The sequence below is a fragment of the Salvelinus namaycush genome, chromosome 7 (assembly GCF_016432855.1).
Source record: "Salvelinus namaycush isolate Seneca chromosome 7, SaNama_1.0, whole genome shotgun sequence".
Classification (NCBI taxonomy): domain Eukaryota; kingdom Metazoa; phylum Chordata; class Actinopteri; order Salmoniformes; family Salmonidae; genus Salvelinus; species Salvelinus namaycush.
In genome coordinates this window covers 55,933,891-55,954,023 of record NC_052313.1, presented here as the reverse complement: position 1 = coordinate 55,954,023, position 20,133 = coordinate 55,933,891, and the positions used below count along the sequence as shown (strand labels likewise).

General features: G+C 47.0%; 1 protein-coding gene across 1 annotated transcript in view; it reads left to right on the top strand.

Annotated features, from left to right (window-relative positions):
• LOC120050855 (interleukin-1 receptor accessory protein-like 1) overlaps window positions 1-20,133 on the top strand; it is an 838,450-nt gene extending 818,317 nt beyond the window's left edge. Inside the window, exons 8-9 of the mRNA XM_038997383.1 lie at window positions 7,967-8,137; window positions 19,391-20,133. Of these exons, the coding sequence (XP_038853311.1) occupies window positions 7,967-8,137; window positions 19,391-20,133 (914 nt within the window). The remainder of the gene's footprint in view (window positions 1-7,966; window positions 8,138-19,390) is intronic.

Sequence of the window (20,133 nt, the reverse complement as noted above, 5' to 3'; positions counted from 1 at the left end):
TCTCTCTCCTGCACGGGGAAAACATTACCGCTATCACCTCCCATGTTGGGCTTTTCTCCTCTCCTCTCTCTCCTGCACGGGGAAAACATTACCGCTATCACCTCCCATGTTGGGCTTTTCTCCTCTCCTCTCTCTCCTGCACGGGGAAAACATTACCGCTATCACCTCCCATGTTGGGCTTTTCTCCTCTCCTCTCTCTCCTGCACGGGGAAAACATTACCGCTATCACCTCCCATGTTGGGCTTTTCTCCTCTCCTCTCTCTCCTGCACGGGGAAAACATTACCGCTATCACCTCCCATGTTGGGCTTTTCTCCTCTCCTCTCTCTCCTGCACGGGGAAAACATTACCACTATCACCTCCCATGTTGGGCTTTTCTCCTCTCCTCTCTCTCCTGCACGGGGAAAACATTACCGCTATCACCTCCCATGTTGGGCTTTTCTCCTCTCCTCTCTCTCCTGCACGGGGAAAACATTACCGCTATCACCTCCCATGTTGGGCTTTTCTCCTCTCCTCTCTCTCCTGCACGGGGAAAACATTACCGCTATCACCTCCCATGTTGGGCTTTTCTCCTCTCCTCTCTCTCCTGCACGGGGAAAACATTACCGCTATCACCTCCCATGTTGGGCTTTTCTCCTCTCCTCTCTCTCCTGCACGGGGAAAACATTACCGCTATCACCTCCCATGTTGGGCTTTTCTCCTCTCCTCTCTCTCCTGCACGGGGAAAACATTACCGCTATCACCTCCCATGTTGGGCTTTTCTCCTCTCCTCTCTCTCCTGCACGGGGAAAACATTACCGCTATCACCTCCCATGTTGGGCTTTTCTCCTCTCCTCTCTCTCCTGCACGGGGAAAACATTACCGCTATCACCTCCCATGTTGGGCTTTTCTCCTCTCCTCTCTCTCCTGCACGGGGAAAACATTACCGCTATCACCTCCCATGTTGGGCTTTTCTCCTCTCCTCTCTCTCCTGCACGGGGAAAACATTACCGCTATCACCTCCCATGTTGGGCTTTTCTCCTCTCCTCTCTCTCCTGCACGGGGAAAAACATTACCGCTATCACCTCCCATGTTGGGCTTTTCTCCTCTCCTCTCTCTCCTGCACGGGGAAAACATTACCGCTATCACCTCCCATGTTGGGCTTTTCTCCTCTCCTCTCTCTCCTGCACGGGGAAAACATTACCGCTATCACCTCCCATGTTGGGCTTTTCTCCTCTCCTCTCTCTCCTGCACGGGGAAAACATTACCGCTATCACCTCCCATGTTGGGCTTTTCTCCTCTCCTCTCTCTCCTGCACGGGGAAAACATTACCGCTATCACCTCCCATGTTGGGCTTTTCTCCTCTCCTCTCTCTCCTGCACGGGGAAAACATTACCGCTATCACCTCCCATGTTGGGCTTTTCTCCTCTCCTCTCTCTCCTGCACGGGGAAAACATTACCGCTATCACCTCCCATGTTGGGCTTTTCTCCTCTCCTCTCTCTCCTGCACGGGGAAAACATTACCGCTATCACCTCCCATGTTGGGCTTTTCTCCTCTCCTCTCTCTCCTGCACGGGGAAAACATTACCGCTATCACCTCCCATGTTGGGCTTTTCTCCTCTCCTCTCTCTCCTGCACGGGGAAAACATTACCGCTATCACCTCCCATGTTGGGCTTTTCTCCTCTCCTCTCTCTCCTGCACGGGGAAAACATTACCGCTATCACCTCCCATGTTGGGCTTTTCTCCTCTCCTCTCTCTCCTGCACGGGGAAAACATTACCGCTATCACCTCCCATGTTGGGCTTTTCTCCTCTCCTCTCTCTCCTGCACGGGGAAAACATTACCGCTATCACCTCCCATGTTGGGCTTTTCTCCTCTCCTCTCTCTCCTGCACGGGGAAAACATTACCGCTATCACCTCCCATGTTGGGCTTTTCTCCTCTCCTCTCTCTCCTGCACGGGGAAAACATTACCGCTATCACCTCCCATGTTGGGCTTTTCTCCTCTCCTCTCTCTCCTGCACGGGGAAAACATTACCGCTATCACCTCCCATGTTGGGCTTTTCTCCTCTCCTCTCTCTCCTGCACGGGGAAAACATTACCGCTATCACCTCCCATGTTGGGCTTTTCTCCTCTCCTCTCTCTCCTGCACGGGGAAAACATTACCGCTATCACCTCCCATGTTGGGCTTTTCTCCTCTCCTCTCTCTCCTGCACGGGGAAAACATTACCGCTATCACCTCCCATGTTGGGCTTTTCTCCTCTCCTCTCTCTCCTGCACGGGGAAAACATTACCGCTATCACCTCCCATGTTGGGCTTTTCTCCTCTCCTCTCTCTCCTGCACGGGGAAAACATTACCGCTATCACCTCCCATGTTGGGCTTTTCTCCTCTCCTCTCTCTCCTGCACGGGGAAAACATTACCGCTATCACCTCCCATGTTGGGCTTTTCTCCTCTCCTCTCTCTCCTGCACGGGGAAAACATTACCGCTATCACCTCCCATGTTGGGCTTTTCTCCTCTCCTCTCTCTCCTGCACGGGGAAAACATTACCGCTATCACCTCCCATGTTGGGCTTTTCTCCTCTCCTCTCTCTCCTGCACGGGGAAAACATTACCGCTATCACCTCCCATGTTGGGCTTTTCTCCTCTCCTCTCTCTCCTGCACGGGGAAAACATTACCGCTATCACCTCCCATGTTGGGCTTTTCTCCTCTCCTCTCTCTCCTGCACGGGGAAAACATTACCGCTATCACCTCCCATGTTGGGCTTTTCTCCTCTCCTCTCTCTCCTGCACGGGGAAAACATTACCGCTATCACCTCCCATGTTGGGCTTTTCTCCTCTCCTCTCTCTCCTGCACGGGGAAAACATTACCGCTATCACCTCCCATGTTGGGCTTTTCTCCTCTCCTCTCTCTCCTGCACGGGGAAAACATTACCGCTATCACCTCCCATGTTGGGCTTTTCTCCTCTCCTCTCTCTCCTGCACGGGGAAAACATTACCGCTATCACCTCCCATGTTGGGCTTTTCTCCTCTCCTCTCTCTCCTGCACGGGGAAAACATTACCGCTATCACCTCCCATGTTGGGCTTTTCTCCTCTCCTCTCTCTCCTGCACGGGGAAAACATTACCGCTATCACCTCCCATGTTGGGCTTTTCTCCTCTCCTCTCTCTCCTGCACGGGGAAAACATTACCGCTATCACCTCCCATGTTGGGCTTTTCTCCTCTCCTCTCTCTCCTGCACGGGGAAAACATTACCGCTATCACCTCCCATGTTGGGCTTTTCTCCTCTCCTCTCTCTCCTGCACGGGGAAAACATTACCGCTATCACCTCCCATGTTGGGCTTTTCTCCTCTCCTCTCTCTCCTGCACGGGGAAAACATTACCGCTATCACCTCCCATGTTGGGCTTTTCTCCTCTCCTCTCTCTCCTGCACGGGGAAAACATTACCGCTATCACCTCCCATGTTGGGCTTTTCTCCTCTCCTCTCTCTCCTGCACGGGGAAAACATTACCGCTATCACCTCCCATGTTGGGCTTTTCTCCTCTCCTCTCTCTCCTGCACGGGGAAAACATTACCGCTATCACCTCCCATGTTGGGCTTTTCTCCTCTCCTCTCTCTCCTGCACGGGGAAAACATTACCGCTATCACCTCCCATGTTGGGCTTTTCTCCTCTCCGTTTAATCCTTTCAAATCCAGCATCAATCATATTCTTCATGTGCCTGGCTGCCGTGCGGATAAAGGATGGGTCGGAGCCATTTTGTGCCTAGGGAAGCATTCAGTTTCCTACCTCAGCCCAGTCACAGTGAACACAGTGACATTGTTTGGCAAAAGAGTCTGGATTGTAATAAAATGTACCCAGAGGAGTGGGAGCTGGCAGTAATGTCTGTCAGAGTGACGCAGGTGTCATGTTTCTTCCTGCTGTTCTGCTATGCAGAGAGAGCTAAAATACTGGACCTCTTCACCACGTTGATAGTCTGCAAAGCTGTCATGGTTATCGATCCCTGACCATGTGACCTGACCAGGAGACAGACCAATGAAAAGTTGCCCTACTTATGATGACATGGGTTTGCTTGTGGTGTGTGATGTGTGATGTGTGTCATGTGAAAATGAAAAATAACCAATGCAGACATGAAAAGTCCAGAAGCCCTATTGGGTCAGAAGCCCTATTGAGTCTGAAACCCAATAGAGTCTGAAGCTCTATTGAGTCTGAAGCACTATTGAGTCTGAAGCCCAATTGAGTCTGAAGTGCTATTGAGTCTGAAGCACTATTGAGACAGAAGCCCTATTGAGTCTGAAGTCCTATTGAGTCTGAAGCCCTATTGAGTCTGAAGTCCTATTGAGTCTGAAGCACTATTGAGACAGAAGCCCTATTGAGTCTGAAGTCCTATTGAGTCTGAAGCCCTATTGAGTCTGAAGCCCAATAGAGTCTGACGCCCAATAGAGTCTGAAGCTCTATTGAGTCTGAAGCCCTATTGAGTCTGAAGCCCTATTGAGTCTGAAGTCCTATTGAGTCTGAAGCCCTATTGAGTCTGAAGCCCTATTGAGTCTGACGCTCTATTGAGTCTGAAGCCCTATTGAGTCTGAAGCCCAATAGTCTGAAGCCCTATTGAGTCTGAAGCCCTATTGAGTCTGAAGCCCTATTGAGTCTGAAGCCCTATAGAGTCTGAAGCCCAATAGTCTGAAGCCCTATTGAATCTGACGCTCTATTGAGTCTGAAGCCCTATTGAGTCTGAAGCCCTATTGAGTCTGAAGCCCTATTGAGTCTGAAGCCCTATTGAGTCTGAAGCCCAATAGTCTGAAGCCCTATTGAGTCTGAAGCTCTATTGAGTCTGAAGCCCTATTGAGTCTGAAGCCCTATTGAGTCTGAAGCCCTATTGAGTCTGAAGCCCAATAGAGTCTGAAGTCCTATTGAGTCTGAAACCCTATTGAGTCTGTGGTGGCTGACAAATTCAACACATAACATAAGGTCAAACCCAATATCCTCTATAGTGTAGTAATAGACTGGTCTGTATGTTACTAATATCCTCTATAGTGTAGTAATAGACTGGTCTGTGTGCTACTAATATCTTCTATAGTGTAGTAATTGACTGGTCTGTATGTTACTAATATCCTCTATAGTGTAGTAATAGACTGGTCTGTATGTTACTAATATCCTCTATAGTGTAGTAATAGACTGGTCTGTATGTTACTAATATCCTCTATAGTGTAGTAATAGACTGGTCTGTGTGTTACTAATATCCTCTATAGTGTAGTAATAGACTGGTCTGTGTGTTACTAATATCCTCTATAGTGTAGTAATAGACTGGTCTGTATGTTACTAATATCCTCTATAGTGTAGTAATAGACTGGTCTGTGTGTTACTAATATCCTCTATAGTGTAGTAATAGACTGGTCTGTATGTTACTAATATCCTCTATAGTGTAGTAATAGACTGGTCTGTGTGTTACTAATATCCTCTATAGTGTAGTAATAGACTGGTCTGTATGTTACTAATATCCTCTATAGTGTAGTAATAGACTGGTCTGTATGTTACTAATATCCTCTATAGTGTAGTAATAGACTGGTCTGTATGTTACTAATATCCTCTATAGTGTAGTAATAGACTGGTCTGTATGTTACTAATATCCTCTATAGTGTAGTAATAGACTGGTCTGTATGTTACTAATATCCTCTATAGTGTAGTAATAGACTGGTCTGTATGTTACTAATATCCTCTATAGTGTAGTAATAGACTGGTCTGTATGTTACTAATATCCTCTATAGTGTAGTAATAGACTGGTCTGTGTGTTACTAATATCCTCTATAGTGTAGTAATAGACTGGTCAGTATGTTACTAATATCCTCTTTGGTGTAGTAATAGACTGGTCTGTGTGTTACTAATATCCTCTATAGTGTAGTAATAGACTGGTCTGTGTGTTACTAATATCCTCTATAGTGTAGTAATGGACTGGTCTGTATGTTACTAATATCCTCTATAGTGTAGTAATAGACTGGTCTGTATGTTACTAATATCCTCTATCGTGTAGTAATAGACTGGTCTGTATGTTACTAATATCCTCTATAGTGTAGTAATAGACTGGTCAGTATGTTACTAATATCCTCTATAGTGTAGTAATAGACTGGTCTGTATGTTACTAATATCCTCTATAGTGTAGTAATAGACTGGTCTGTGTGTTACTAATATCCTCTATAGTGTAGTAATAGACTGGTCTGTATGTTACTAATATCCTCTATAGTGTAGTAATAGACTGGTCTGTATGTTACTAATATCCTCTATAGTGTAGTAATAGACTGGTCAGTATGTTACTAATATCCTCTATAGTGTAGTAATAGACTGGTCTGTGTGTTACTAATATCCTCTATAGTGTAGTAATAGACTGGTCTGTGTGTTACTAATATCCTCTATAGTGTAGTAATAGACTGGTCTGTGTGTTACTAATATCCTCTATAGTGTAGTAATAGACTGGTCTGTGTGTTACTAATATCCTCTATAGTGTAGTAATAGACTGGTCTGTGTGTTACTAATATCCTCTATAGAGTATTAATAGACTGGTCTGTGTGTTACTAATATCCTCTATAGTGTAGTAATAGACTGGTCTGTATGTTACTAATATCCTCTATAGTGTAGTAATAGACTGGTCTGTATGTTACTAATATCCTCTATAGTGTAGTAATAGACTGGTCTGTGTGTTACTAATATCCTCTATAGTGTAGTAATAGTCTGGTCTGTGTGTTACTAATATCCTCTATAGTGTAGTAATAGACTGGTCTGTATGTTACTAATATCCTCTATAGTGTAGTAATAGACTGGTCTGTATGTTACTAATATCCTCTATAGTGTAGTAATAGACTGGTCTGTGTGTTACTAATATCCTCTATAGTGTAGTAATAGACTGGTCTGTATGTTACTAATATCCTCTATAGTGTAGTAATAGACTGGTCTGTATGTTACTAATATCCTCTATAGTGTAGTAATAGACTGGTCTGTATGTTACTAATATCCTCTATAGTGTAGTAATAGACTGGTCTGTGTGTTACTAATATCCTCTATGGTGTAGTAATAGACTGGTCTGTATGTTACTAATATCCTCTATAGTGTAGTAATAGACTGGTCTGTATGTTACTAATATCCTCTATAGTGTAGTAATAGACTGGTCTGTGTGTTACTAATATCCTCTATAGTGTAGTAATAGACTGGTCTGTATGTTACTAATATCCTCTATAGTGTAGTAATAGACTGGTCTGTATGTTACTAATATCCTCTATAGTGTAGTAATAGACTGGTCAGTATGTTACTAATATCCTCTATAGTGTAGTAATAGACTGGTCTGTATGTTACTAATATCCTCTATAGTGTAGTAATAGACTGGTCTGTGTGTTACTAATATCCTCTATAGTGTAGTAATAGACTGGTCTGTGTGTTACTAATATCCTCTATAGTGTAGTAATAGACTGGTCTGTGTGTTACTAATATCCTCTATAGTGTAGTAATAGACTGGTCTGTGTGTTACTAATATCCTCTATAGTGTAGTAATAGACTGGTCTGTATGTTACTAATATCCTCTATAGTGTAGTAATAGACTGGTCTGTATGTTACTAATATCCTCTATAGTGTAGTAATAGACTGGTCTGTATGTTACTAATATCCTCTATAGTGTAGTAATAGACTGGTCTGTATGTTACTAATATCCTCTATAGTGTAGTAATAGACTGGTCTGTGTGTTACTAATATCCTCTATAGTGTAGTAATAGACTGGTCTGTGTGTTACTAATATCCTCTATAGTGTAGTAATAGACTGGTCAGTATGTTACTAATATCCTCTATAGTGTAGTAATAGACTGGTCTGTGTGTTACTAATATCCTCTATAGTGTAGTAATAGACTGGTCTGTATGTTACTAATATCCTCTATAGTGTAGTAATAGACTGGTCTGTATGTTACTAATATCCTCTATAGTGTAGTAATAGACTGGTCTGTGTGTTACTCCTGTAGATAATAAGGACTATGATGCCTATCTGTCATACACCAAAGTGGACCCGGACCAGTGGAGTCAGGAGACGCGTGAGGAGGAACGCTTCGCCCTGGAGATCCTACCCGACGTCCTGGAGAGGCATTATGGGTATAAACTGTTCATTCCAGACAGGGACTTGATCCCAACCGGAAGTAAGTTTTGTACCTTTTTGGTTTATTTCCTGTTTAATTCTGTTTCTAATGTTGTCATTGTGTTGTGTACATATCACGTGACACATTCTACCATCTTACTTTGCACTGTAAACATCTGACAAACGTTGATTTTGCATTGAACTGTCACTTTAACCTGTTAATCACAACATAACAGCATGTAGCGTTCAGCCGCTGATTTGGAGTTGTCTGTGGTATAGCTGAAAATGTGTAATTAGTGGGTAATAATCAACTTTGTGATTATATTGCATTGATCCAGTCTTAATCATATCTTTATGATCGCTGTCTCACAACCAATCAAAGGGGATTTCTGCATGTTGACTGCAGTGCTTGTAATTCAGATTCACACTTGGCGCCTGTGACAGGGTCATGATATTGGATGATAATGCCTCACTGATACTATTCCATTACTCTCAGTTAGAATCCTTTTCTTTTGTTGTTGCTCATTTGTGTCACATTCTTGTCTGTCACATTGTTCAGTTTGTGTCGATGTTACGATTTGAGTCCGTTTGACTTAAATGTTTGTGTTGTCAGGGGGACTGTGTTAATAGGGGATACGTGGCACAAACCCAGGGCTAAAATACAGACCTTCTAAGGACATTTGTTCTCCTCTAAGACCTCATAAGTCAATGGATTTGTCTCCAGGCAAATTAAACACATTTTTTTCTGATGCAAATAAAGCTATTTATTTAATTGAAAATATATGCTATGTTGAAAGTTTGAGTATAAAGTAGTCTTCATAGCCAATTAATTGTTTAAAACGCATCTATTACAATGTAATACATAGTATGTAAACTGACAGGCTCCTTTGGTCCTGATGCCACAACTCCCATATTAAACTGGGATAAACGTGTTTTGGTGAGTTGACAGAAACTAGGCACAGTTTATCTAAGTAACTTATTTAAGTTCCCTGACTCTAACTTCCTCTGATGCCTTTCTGCAAGTTTACCTGATCACACCTTTTGAATGTTGAACTATTTATGTTTAGGTTTCACCAATGATCATTTCCAGGACGATTCAAGACTCCTTAGAGGTACTCTCATTCCCCCAGACACTTACCATTACTTGTGTCAGCAACTAACCACATCCAGCCACAACCTGACACAACCAGCCACAACTAACCACAACCAGCCACAACCAGCCACAACCAGCCACAACTAACCACAACCAGCCACAACCTGACACAACCAGCCACAACTAACCACAACCAGCCACAATCAGCCACAACTAACCACAACCAGCCACAACTAACCACAACCAGCCACAACTAACCACAACCAGCCACAACTAACCACAACCAGCCACAACTAACCACAACCAGCCACAACTAACCACAACCAGCCACAACTAACCACAACCAGCCACAACTAGCCACAACCAGCCACAACTAGCCACAACCAGCCACAACCTGACACAACCAGCCACAACTAACCACAACCAGCCACAACTAACCACAACTAACCACTCCCAACCACAACTAACCACAACCAGCCACAACTAACCACAACCAGCCACAACTAACCACAACCAGCCACAACCTGACACAACCAGCCACAACTAACCACAACCAGCCACAACTAACCACAACCAGCCACAACTAACCACAACCAGCCACAACTAACCACAACCTGCCCCACCAGCCACTCCCAGCCACAGCTAACCACAACCAGCCACAACCAGCCACAACTAACCACAACCAGTCACAACTAACCACAACCAGCCACAACTAACCACAACCAGCCATAGCTAACCACAACCAGCCACAACTAACCACAACCTGCCACAATCAGCCACTCCCAGCCACACCTAACCACAACCAGCCACAACCAGCCACAACTAACCACAACCAGCCACAACTAACCACAACCAGCCACAACCTGACACAACCAGCCACAACTAACCACAACCAGCCACAACTAACCACAACCAGCCACAACTAACCACAACCTGCCCCACCAGCCACTCCCAGCCACAGCTAACCACAACCAGCCACAGCTAACCACAACCAGCCACAACCAGTCACAACTAACCACAACCAGCCACAACTAACCACAACCAGCCATAGCTAACCACAACCAGCCACAACTAACCACAACCTGCCACAATCAGCCACTCCCAGCCACAACCAGCCACAACCAGCCACAACCAGCCACAACCAGCCACAACCAGCCACAACCAGCCACAACTAACCACAACCAGCCACAACCTGACACAACTAACCACAACCAGCCACAACTAACCACAACCAGCCACAACTAACCACAACCAGCCACAACCTGACACAACCAGCCACAACCTGACACAACCAGCCACAACTAACCACAACCAGCCACAACCTGACACAACCAGTCACAACTAACCACAACCAGCCACTCCCAGCCACAACTAACCACAACCAGCCACAACTAACCACAACCAGCCACAACTAACCACAACCAGCCACAACTAACCACAACCAGCCACAACTAACCACAACCAGCCACAACTAACCACAACCAGCCACAACTAACCACCACCAGCCACAACTAACCACAACCAGCCACAACTAACCACAACCAGCCACAACTAACCACCACCAGCCACAACTAACCACCACCAGCCACAACTAACCACAACCAGCCACAACCAGCCACAACCAGCCACAACCAGCCACAACCAGCCACAACTAACCACAACCAGCCACAACCTGACACAACCAGCCACAACTAACCACAACCAGCCACAACTAACCACAACCAGCCACAACCTGACACAACCAGCCACAACTAACCACAACTAACCACAACCAGCCACAACCTGACACAACCAGCCACAACTAACCACAACCAGCCACAACTAACCACAACCAGCCACAACCAGCCACAACTAACCACAACCAGCCACAACTAACCACAACCAGCCACAACCAGCCACTCCCAGCCACAACCTGACACAACCAGCCACTCCCAGCCACAACCTGACACAACCAGCCACAACTAACCACAACCTGACACAACCAGCCACAACTAACCACAACCTGACACAACCAGCCACAACCTGACACAACTAGCCACAACTAACCACAACCAGCCACAACTAACCACAACCAGCCACAACCAGCCACAACTAACCACAACCAGCCACAACTAACCACAACCAGCCACAACCAGCCACAACTAACCACAACCTGACACAACCAGCCACAACTAACCACAACCTGACACAACCAGCCACAACTAACCACAACCAGCCACAACCTGACACAACCAGCCACAACTAACCACAACCAGCCACAACCAGCCACAACTAATCACAACCTGACACAACCAGCAACAACTAACCACAACCTGACCACAACCAGCCACAACTAACCACAACCAGCCACAACCTGACACAACCAGCCACAACTAACCACAACCAGCCACAACCAGCCACAACCAGCCACAACTAATCACAACCTGACACAACCAGCCACAACTAACCACAACCTGACACAACCAGCCACAACTAACCACAACCAGCCACTCCCAGCCACAACTAACCCCAACCAGCCACAACTAACCACAACCAGCCACAACTAACCACAACCAGCCACAACTAACCACTCCCAGCCACAACTAACCACTCCCAGCCACAACTAACCACTCCCAGCCACAACTAACCACTCCCAGCCACAACTAACCACAACCAGCCACAACTAACCACAACCAGCCACAACCTGACACAACCAGCCACTCCCAGCCACAACTAACCACAACCAGCCACAACTAACCACAACCAGCCACTCCCAGCCACAACTAACCACAACCAACCACAACCTGCCACAAGCAGCCACAACTAACCCCAACCAGCCACAACTAACCCCAACCAGCCACAACTAACCCCAACCAGCCACAACCAACCACAACTAACCACAACCAGCCACAACTAACCACTCCCAGCCACAACTAACCACTCCCAGCCACAACTAACCACTCCCAGCCACAACTAACCACAACCAGCCACAACTAACCACAACCAGCCACAACCTGACACAACCAGCCACTCCCAGCCACAACTAACCACAACCAGCCACAACTAACCACAACCAGCCACAACTAACCACAACCAGCCACTCCCAGCCACTCCCAGCCACTCCCAGCCACAACCAACCACAACCTGCCACAACCTGACACAACCAGCCACAACCAGCCACAACCTGACACAACCAGCCACACCCAGCCACAACTAACCACAACCAGCCACTCCCAGCCACAACTAACCACAACCAGCCACTCCCAGCCACAACTAACCACAACCAGCCACAACTAACCACAACCAGCCACAACCAGCCACAACTAATCACAACCTGACACAACCAGCAACAACTAACCACAACCTGACCACAACCAGCCACAACTAACCACAACCAGCCACAACCTGACACAACTAACCACAACCAGCCACAACCAGCCACAACCAGCCACAACTAATCACAACCTGACACAACCAGCCACAACTAACCACAACCTGACACAACCAGCCACAACTAACCACAACCAGCCACTCCCAGCCACAACTAACCCCAACCAGCCACAACTAACCACAACCAGCCACAACTAACCACTCCCAGCCACAACTAACCACAACCAACCACAACTAACCACTCCCAGCCACAACTAACCACTCCCAGCCACAACTAACCACAACCAGCCACAACTAACCACAACCAGCCACAACCTGACACAACCAGCCACTCCCAGCCACAACTAACCACAACCAGCCACAACTAACCACAACCAGCCACTCCCAGCCACAACTAACCACAACCAACCACAACCTGCCACAAGCAGCCACAACTAACCCCAACCAGCCACAACTAACCACAACCAGCCACAACCAACCACAACTAACCACAACCAACCACAACTAACCACTCCCAGCCACAACTAACCACTCCCAGCCACAACTAACCACTCCCAGCCACAACTAACCACTCCCAGCCACAACTAACCACAACCAGCCACAACCTGACACAACCAGCCACTCCCAGCCACAACTAACCACAACCAGCCACAACTAACCACAACCAGCCACAACCTGACACAACCAGCCACAACTAACCACAACCAGCCACAACCAGCCACACCCAGCCACACCCAGCCACAACCTGACACAACCAGCCACAACTAACCACAACCAGCCACAACCTGACACAACCAGCCACAACCAGCCACACCCAGCCACAACCAGCCGCGCCAACCGTGCTATTCTAGAAAGACCATCAGAGAGGAAAGAGGCTTAGAGAGAGACAGAGACAGACAGAGACAGCGAGAGACAGAGAGAGACAGCGAGAGACAGAGAGAGACAAAGCGAGACAGAGAGAGGCAGAGACAGAGAGAGGCAGAGACAGAGAGAGGCAGAGACAGAGAGAGGCAGAGACAGAGAGAGGCAGAGACAGAGAGAGGCAGAGACAGAGAGAGGCAGAGACAGAGAGAAGCAGAGGAGCAGAGAGAAGCAGAGGAGCAGAGAGAGAGAGAGACAGAGAAGCAGAGAGAGAGAGAAGCAGAGAAGCAGAGATAGATTGAGACAGAGAAGCAGAGAGAGACAGAGAAGCAGAGAGACACAGAGACATAGAAGCAGAGAGAGAGAGAGAGGCAGAGAAGCAGAGATAGAGAGGCAGAGAAGCAGAGAGATAGAGAGAAGCAGAGAGAGAGAGAGGCAGAGAAGCAGAGAAGCAGAGAGAGAGGCAGAGAAGCAGATAGAGACAGAGAAGCAGAGAGAGAGACAGAGAGGCAGAGAAGCAGATAGAGACAGAGAAGCAGAGAGAGAGACAGAGAGGCAGAGAAGCAGAGAGAGGCAGAGAAGCAGAGAGAGAGATATTAGAGGGTGGAAAGGGGTCTTGTGTTTGCCAGCGTTAAATTCCAATTACAGAGAACATCCAGACTGACTTATCATAGTGAGGTGATGAGAGGGTTCTCCATGCTTCTGCTAATCAGCCTGCTCTCTTGCTCTCCTCTATCCCCAGGGGCTCAGCTGAGCATAAGGCATAAAAGAGAAAAGCCCTTTTGAGTTTTAACCTCCCCAAGGGTTGGAGGGAGACAAGAAGGAGAGAGACGGAGGGCGAGGGAGATGTAGAGGGGTGCACAAGGAGTTGGAGTGAGTGAGAGGGGGTGAGGGAGAAAGGGAGATGCAGAGAGGGAGAGGGAGGGAGAGGGAGAGATAGAAAGAGGGAGAGAGAGAGAGCAAGAGAGAGAGAGAGAGAGAGAGATGGCTAGCCCTGTTAGCTCAGAGAGCAGCACCTCTCACAGTAGGGGCTCTTTGATTAGAAAGGGAAGCTTAGTTAATCCTGTCAACCTGTAGTGGAAAAGTCTTTGTTTCTGACAGGACCCCAGCAGCCTCACTAACAGCAGGCTTTAGCAGCCTCTGCTCTTCTGGCATGTAGGGGACACGCACAATGGCTACATTTGGCTCGATGATTTATACTGCTACAAATGAGGAACACTGTTTAGAAAGGGCAGCTTGTATAGTGTGTCTCCCTACACACACACACACACACACACACACACACACACACAAACAAGACACTGGCTGTCTCTCTCTCTCTCTCACACACACACACACGCACACGCACACGCACACGCGCACACACACACAAACACAAACACACACCTACCCACAGATTAATTTCTCTCATATTGTTATCACTATTGAGTTATTGTGACTCAGTAGGTCTCTAATAGCCATTAGATCAGCAGTTTAGAACATACAGTTTAACAAGGCTATGGGGTCTGATAGGTCAACGTGTTGTCTGATGTTAGTGTGTTTAACAAGGCTATGGGGTCTGATAGGCCAACGTATTGTCTGATGTCAGTGTGTTTAACAAGGCTATGGGGTCTGATAGGTCAACGTATTGTCTGATGTCAGTGTGTTTAACAAGGCTATGGGGTCTGATAGGCCAACGTATTGTCTGATGTTAGTGTGTTTAACAAGGCTATGGGGTCTGATAGGTCAACGTATTGTCTGATGTCAGTGTGTTTAACAAGGCTATGGGGTCTGATAGGTCAACGTATTGTCTGATGTCAGTGTGTTTAACAAGGCTATGGGGTCTGATAGGTCAACGTATTGTCTGATGTCAGTGTGTTTAACAAGGCTATGGGGTCTGATAGGTCAACGTATTGTCTGATGTCAGTGTGTTTAACAAGGCTATGGGGTCTGATAGGTCAACGTGTTGTCTGATGTCAGTGTGTTTAACAAGGCTATGGGGTCTGATAGGTCAACGTATTGTCTGATGTCAGTGTGTTTAACAAGGCTATGGGGTCTGATAGGTCAACGTATTGTCTGATGTCAGTGTGTTTAACAAGGCTATGGAGTCTGATAGGTCAACGTATTGTCTGATGTCAGTGTGTTTAACAAGGTTATGGGGTCTGATAGGTCAACGTATTGTCTGATGTCAGTGTGTTTAACAAGGCTATGGGGTCTGATAGGTCAACGTATTGTCTGATGTCAGTGTGTTTAACAAGGCTATGGGGTCTGATAGGTCAACGTATTGTCTGATGTCAGTGTGTTTAACAAGGCTATGGGGTCTGATAGGTCAACGTATTGTCTGATGTCAGTGTGTTTAACAAGGCTATGGGGTCTGATAGGTCAACGTATTGTCTGATGTCAGTGTGTTTAACAAGGCTATGGGGTCTGATAGGTCAACGTGTTGTCTGATGTCAGTGTGTTTAACAAGGCTATGGGGTCTGATAGGTCAACGTATTGTCTGATGTCAGTGTGTTTAACAAGGCTATGGGGTCTGATAGGTCAACGTATTGTCTGATGTCAGTGTGTTTAACAAGGCTATGGGGTCTGATAGGTCAACGTGTTGTCTGATGTCAGTGTGTTTAACAAGGCTATGGGGTCTGATAGGTCAACGTATTGTCTGATGTCAGTGTGTTTAACAAGGCTATGGGGTCTGATAGGTCAACGTATTGTCTGATGTCAGTGTGTTTAACAAGGCTATGGGGTCTGATAGGTCAACGTATTGTCTGATGTCAGTGTGTTTAACAAGGCTATGGGGTCTGATAGGTCAACGTATTGTCTGATGTCAGTGTGTTTAACAAGGCTATGGGGTCTGATAGGTCAACGTATTGTCTGATGTCAGTGTGTTTAACAAGGCTATGGGGTCTGATAGGTCAACGTATTGTCTGATGTCAGTGTGTTTAACAAGGCTATGGGGTCTGATAGGTCAACGTATTGTCTGATGTCAGTGTGTTTAACAAGGCTATGGGGTCTGATAGGTCAACGTATTGTCTGATGTCAGTGTGTTTAACAAGGCTATGGGGTCTGATAGGTCAACGTATTGTCTGATGTCAGTGTGTTTAACAAGGCTATGGGTCTGATAGGTCAACGTATTGTCTGATGTCAGTGTGTTTAACAAGGCTATGGGGTCTGATAGGTCAACGTATTGTCTGATGTCAGTGTGTTTAACAAGGCTATGGGGTTTGATAGGTCAACGCATTGTCTGATGTCAGTGTGTTTAACAAGGCTATGGGGTCTGATAGGTCAACATATTGTCTGATGTCAGTGTGTTTAACAAGGCTATGGGGTCTGATAGGTCAACATGTTGTCTGATGTCAGTGTGTTTAACAAGGCTATGGGGTCTGATAGGTCAACGTATTGTCTGATGTCAGTGTGTTTAACAAGGCTATGGGGTCTGATAGGTCAACGTGTTGTCTGATGTCAGTGTGTTTAACAAGGCTATGGGGTCTGATAGGTCAACGTATTGTCTGATGTCAGTGTGTTTAACAAGGCTATGGGGTCTGATAGGTCAACGTATTGTCTGATGTCAGTGTGTTTAACAAGGCTATGGGGTCTGATAGGTCAACGTATTGTCTGATGTCAGTGTGTTTAACAAGGCTATGGGGTCTGATAGGTCAACGTATTGTCTGATGCCAGTGTGTTTAACAAGGCTATGGGGTCTGATAGGTCAACGTGTTGTCTGATGTCAGTGTGTTTAACAAGGCTATGGGGTCTGATAGGTCAACGTATTGTCTGATGTCAGTGTGTTTAACAAGGCTATGGGGTCTGATAGGTCAACGTATTGTCTGATGTCAGTGTGTTTAACAAGGCTATGGGGTCTGATAGGTCAACGTATTGTCTGATGTTAGTGTGTTTAACAAGGCTATGGGGTCTGATAGGTCAACGTATTGTCTGATGTCAGTGTGTTTTGTGTTTGTTGACTTATTTCTCATTCTCTCTGTTTTTCTCAATATTGAATTTTTTTTAAATTAAAATGCATGCTCTATATCCTGTTATGATGCATTAGATTTATACACTTATATTTAAATATCCTATTTAGCTAGTCAAACTCAATAAAAGACAATAGCAGGCAGCATCAACCAGTGGATGATAGACCATGTTTTACATACTATACATACAGACTAGAATATATACACTGCTCAACAAAATAAAGGGAACACTTAAACAACACAATGTAACTCCAAGTCAATCACACTTCTGTGAAATCAAACTGTCCACTTAGGAAGCAACACTGATTGACAATAAATTTCACATGCTGTTGTGCAAATGGAATAGACAAAAGGTGGAAATTATAGGCAATTAGCAAGACACCCCCAATAAAGGAGTGGTTCTGCAGGTGGTGACCACAGACCACTTCTCAGTTCCTATGCTTCCTGGCTGATGTTTTGGTCACTTTTGAAGGCTGGCGGTGCTTTCACTCTAGTGGTAGCATGAGACGGAGTCTACAACCCACACAAGTGGCTCAGGTAGTGCAGCTCATCCAGGATGGCACATCAATGCGAGCTGTGGCAAGAAGGTTTGCTGTGTCTGTCAGCGTAGTGTCCAGAGCATGGAGGCGCTACCAGGAGACAGGCCAGTACATCAGGAGACGTGGAGGAGGCTGTAGGAGGGCAACAACCCAGCAGCAGGACCGCTACCTCCGCCTTTGTGCAAGGAGGAGCACTGCCAGAGCCCTGCAAAATGACCTCCAGCAGGCCACAAATGTGCATGTGTCTGCTCAAACGGTCAGAAACAGACTCCATGAGGGTGGTATGAGGGCCCGATGTCCACAGGTGGGGGTTGTGCTTACAGCCCAACACCGTGCAGGACTTTTGGCATTTGCCAGAGAACACCAAGATTGGCAAATTCGCCACTGGCGCCCTGTGCTCTTCACAGATGAAAGCAGGTTCACACTGAGCACATGAGCACATGTGATAGACGTGACAGAGTCTGGAGACGCCGTGGAGAACGTGCTGCTGCCTGCAACATCCTCCAGCATGACCGGTTTGGCAGTGGGTCAGTCATGGTGTGGGGTGGCATTTCTTTGTGGGGCCGCACAGCCCTCCATGTGCTCGCCAGAGGTAGCCTGACTGCCATTAGGTACCGAGATGAGATCCTCAGACCCCTTGTGAGACCATATGCTGACACATGCACATTTGTGGCCTGCTGGAGGTCATTTTGCAGGGCTCTGGCAGTGCTCCTCCTTGCACAAAGGCGGAGGTAGCGGTCCTGCTGCTGGGTTGTTGCCCTCCTACGGCCTCCTCCACGTCTCCTGATGTACTGGCCTGTCTCCTGGTAGCGCCTCCATGCTCTGGACACTACGCTGACAGACACAGCAAACCTTCTTGCCACAGCTCGCATTGATGTGCCATCCTGGATGAGCTGCACTACCTGAGCCACTTGTGTGGGTTGTAGACTCCGTCTCATGCTACCACTAGAGTGAAAGCACCGCCAGCCTTCAAAAGTGACCAAAACATCAGCCAGGAAGCATAGGAACTGAGAAGTGGTCTGTGGTCACCACCTGCAGAACCACTCCTTTATTGGGGGTGTCTTGCTAATTGCCTATAATTTCCACCTTTTGTCTATTCCATTTGCACAACAGCATGTGAAATTTATTGTCAATCAGTGTTGCTTCCTAAGTGGACAGTTTGATTTCACAGAAGTGTGATTGACTTGGAGTTACATTGTGTTGTTTAAGTGTTCCCTTTATTTTGTTGAGCAGTGTATATATATGATATATTTATATTATATACTATATATTTAGCTGTGTTATTATTTCATACTGTAACTTCCTTCAAATCTTTCTTGCCTCTCTTTCTTTCTCTCTCGCTCTCCCCTCTCTCTCTGTATCCCTCGCCTTCCCTCCCCTCTCCCTCTGTATCACTCTCCCTCCCTCCCTTCTCTCTGTATCCCTCTCCTTCCCACCCCTCTCTCTCTTTATACCTCTCCTTCCCTCCCCTGTCTCTCTGTATGCCTCTCCTTCCCTCTCTCCAGCCTATATCGAGGACGTGGCGCGCTGTGTGGACCAATCCAAGCGCCTCATCATCGTCATGACACCCAATTACGTGGTGCGCCGGGGTTGGAGCATCTTCGAGTTGGAGACCCGCCTCCGGAACATGCTGGTCACCGGGGAGATCAAGGTGATTCTGATTGAGTGTGCCGAGCTGCATGGCATCATGAACTACCAGGAAGTGGAAGCGCTCAAACACACCATCAAGATGCTGACCGTCATCAAGTGGCGTGGCCCCAAGAGCAACAAGCTCAGCTCCAACTTCTGGAAACACTTGCAGTACGAGATGCCCTTCAAGCACATGGAGCCCATCATCAGCAATGAGCAGGTGCTGGACGTCAGCGAGCAGGGCCCTTTCGGCGAGCTCCAGACCGTCTCCGCCATCTCCATGGCAGCCGCCACCTCCACCGCCATGGCCACGGCGCACCCGGACTTGCGGAGCACCTTCCACAACTCCACTGTCAACTACCACACCCAGATGAGGCAGCAGAAACATTACTACCGCAGCTACGAGTACAACATGGCTCCCGGCGGCAGCCTGCCACCCCTCTCCACCCTGGGTAACCAGCACACCTACTGCAACATCCCTATGACTCTGATCAACGGACAGAGGCCCCACGGCCAGGCCAGGACACCCAGAGAACAGAGCATCGAGGAGGCACACGCCAATAACGCCATGCTACCGCTGCTGCCACGCGAGACCAGTATATCCAGTGTCATCTGGTGA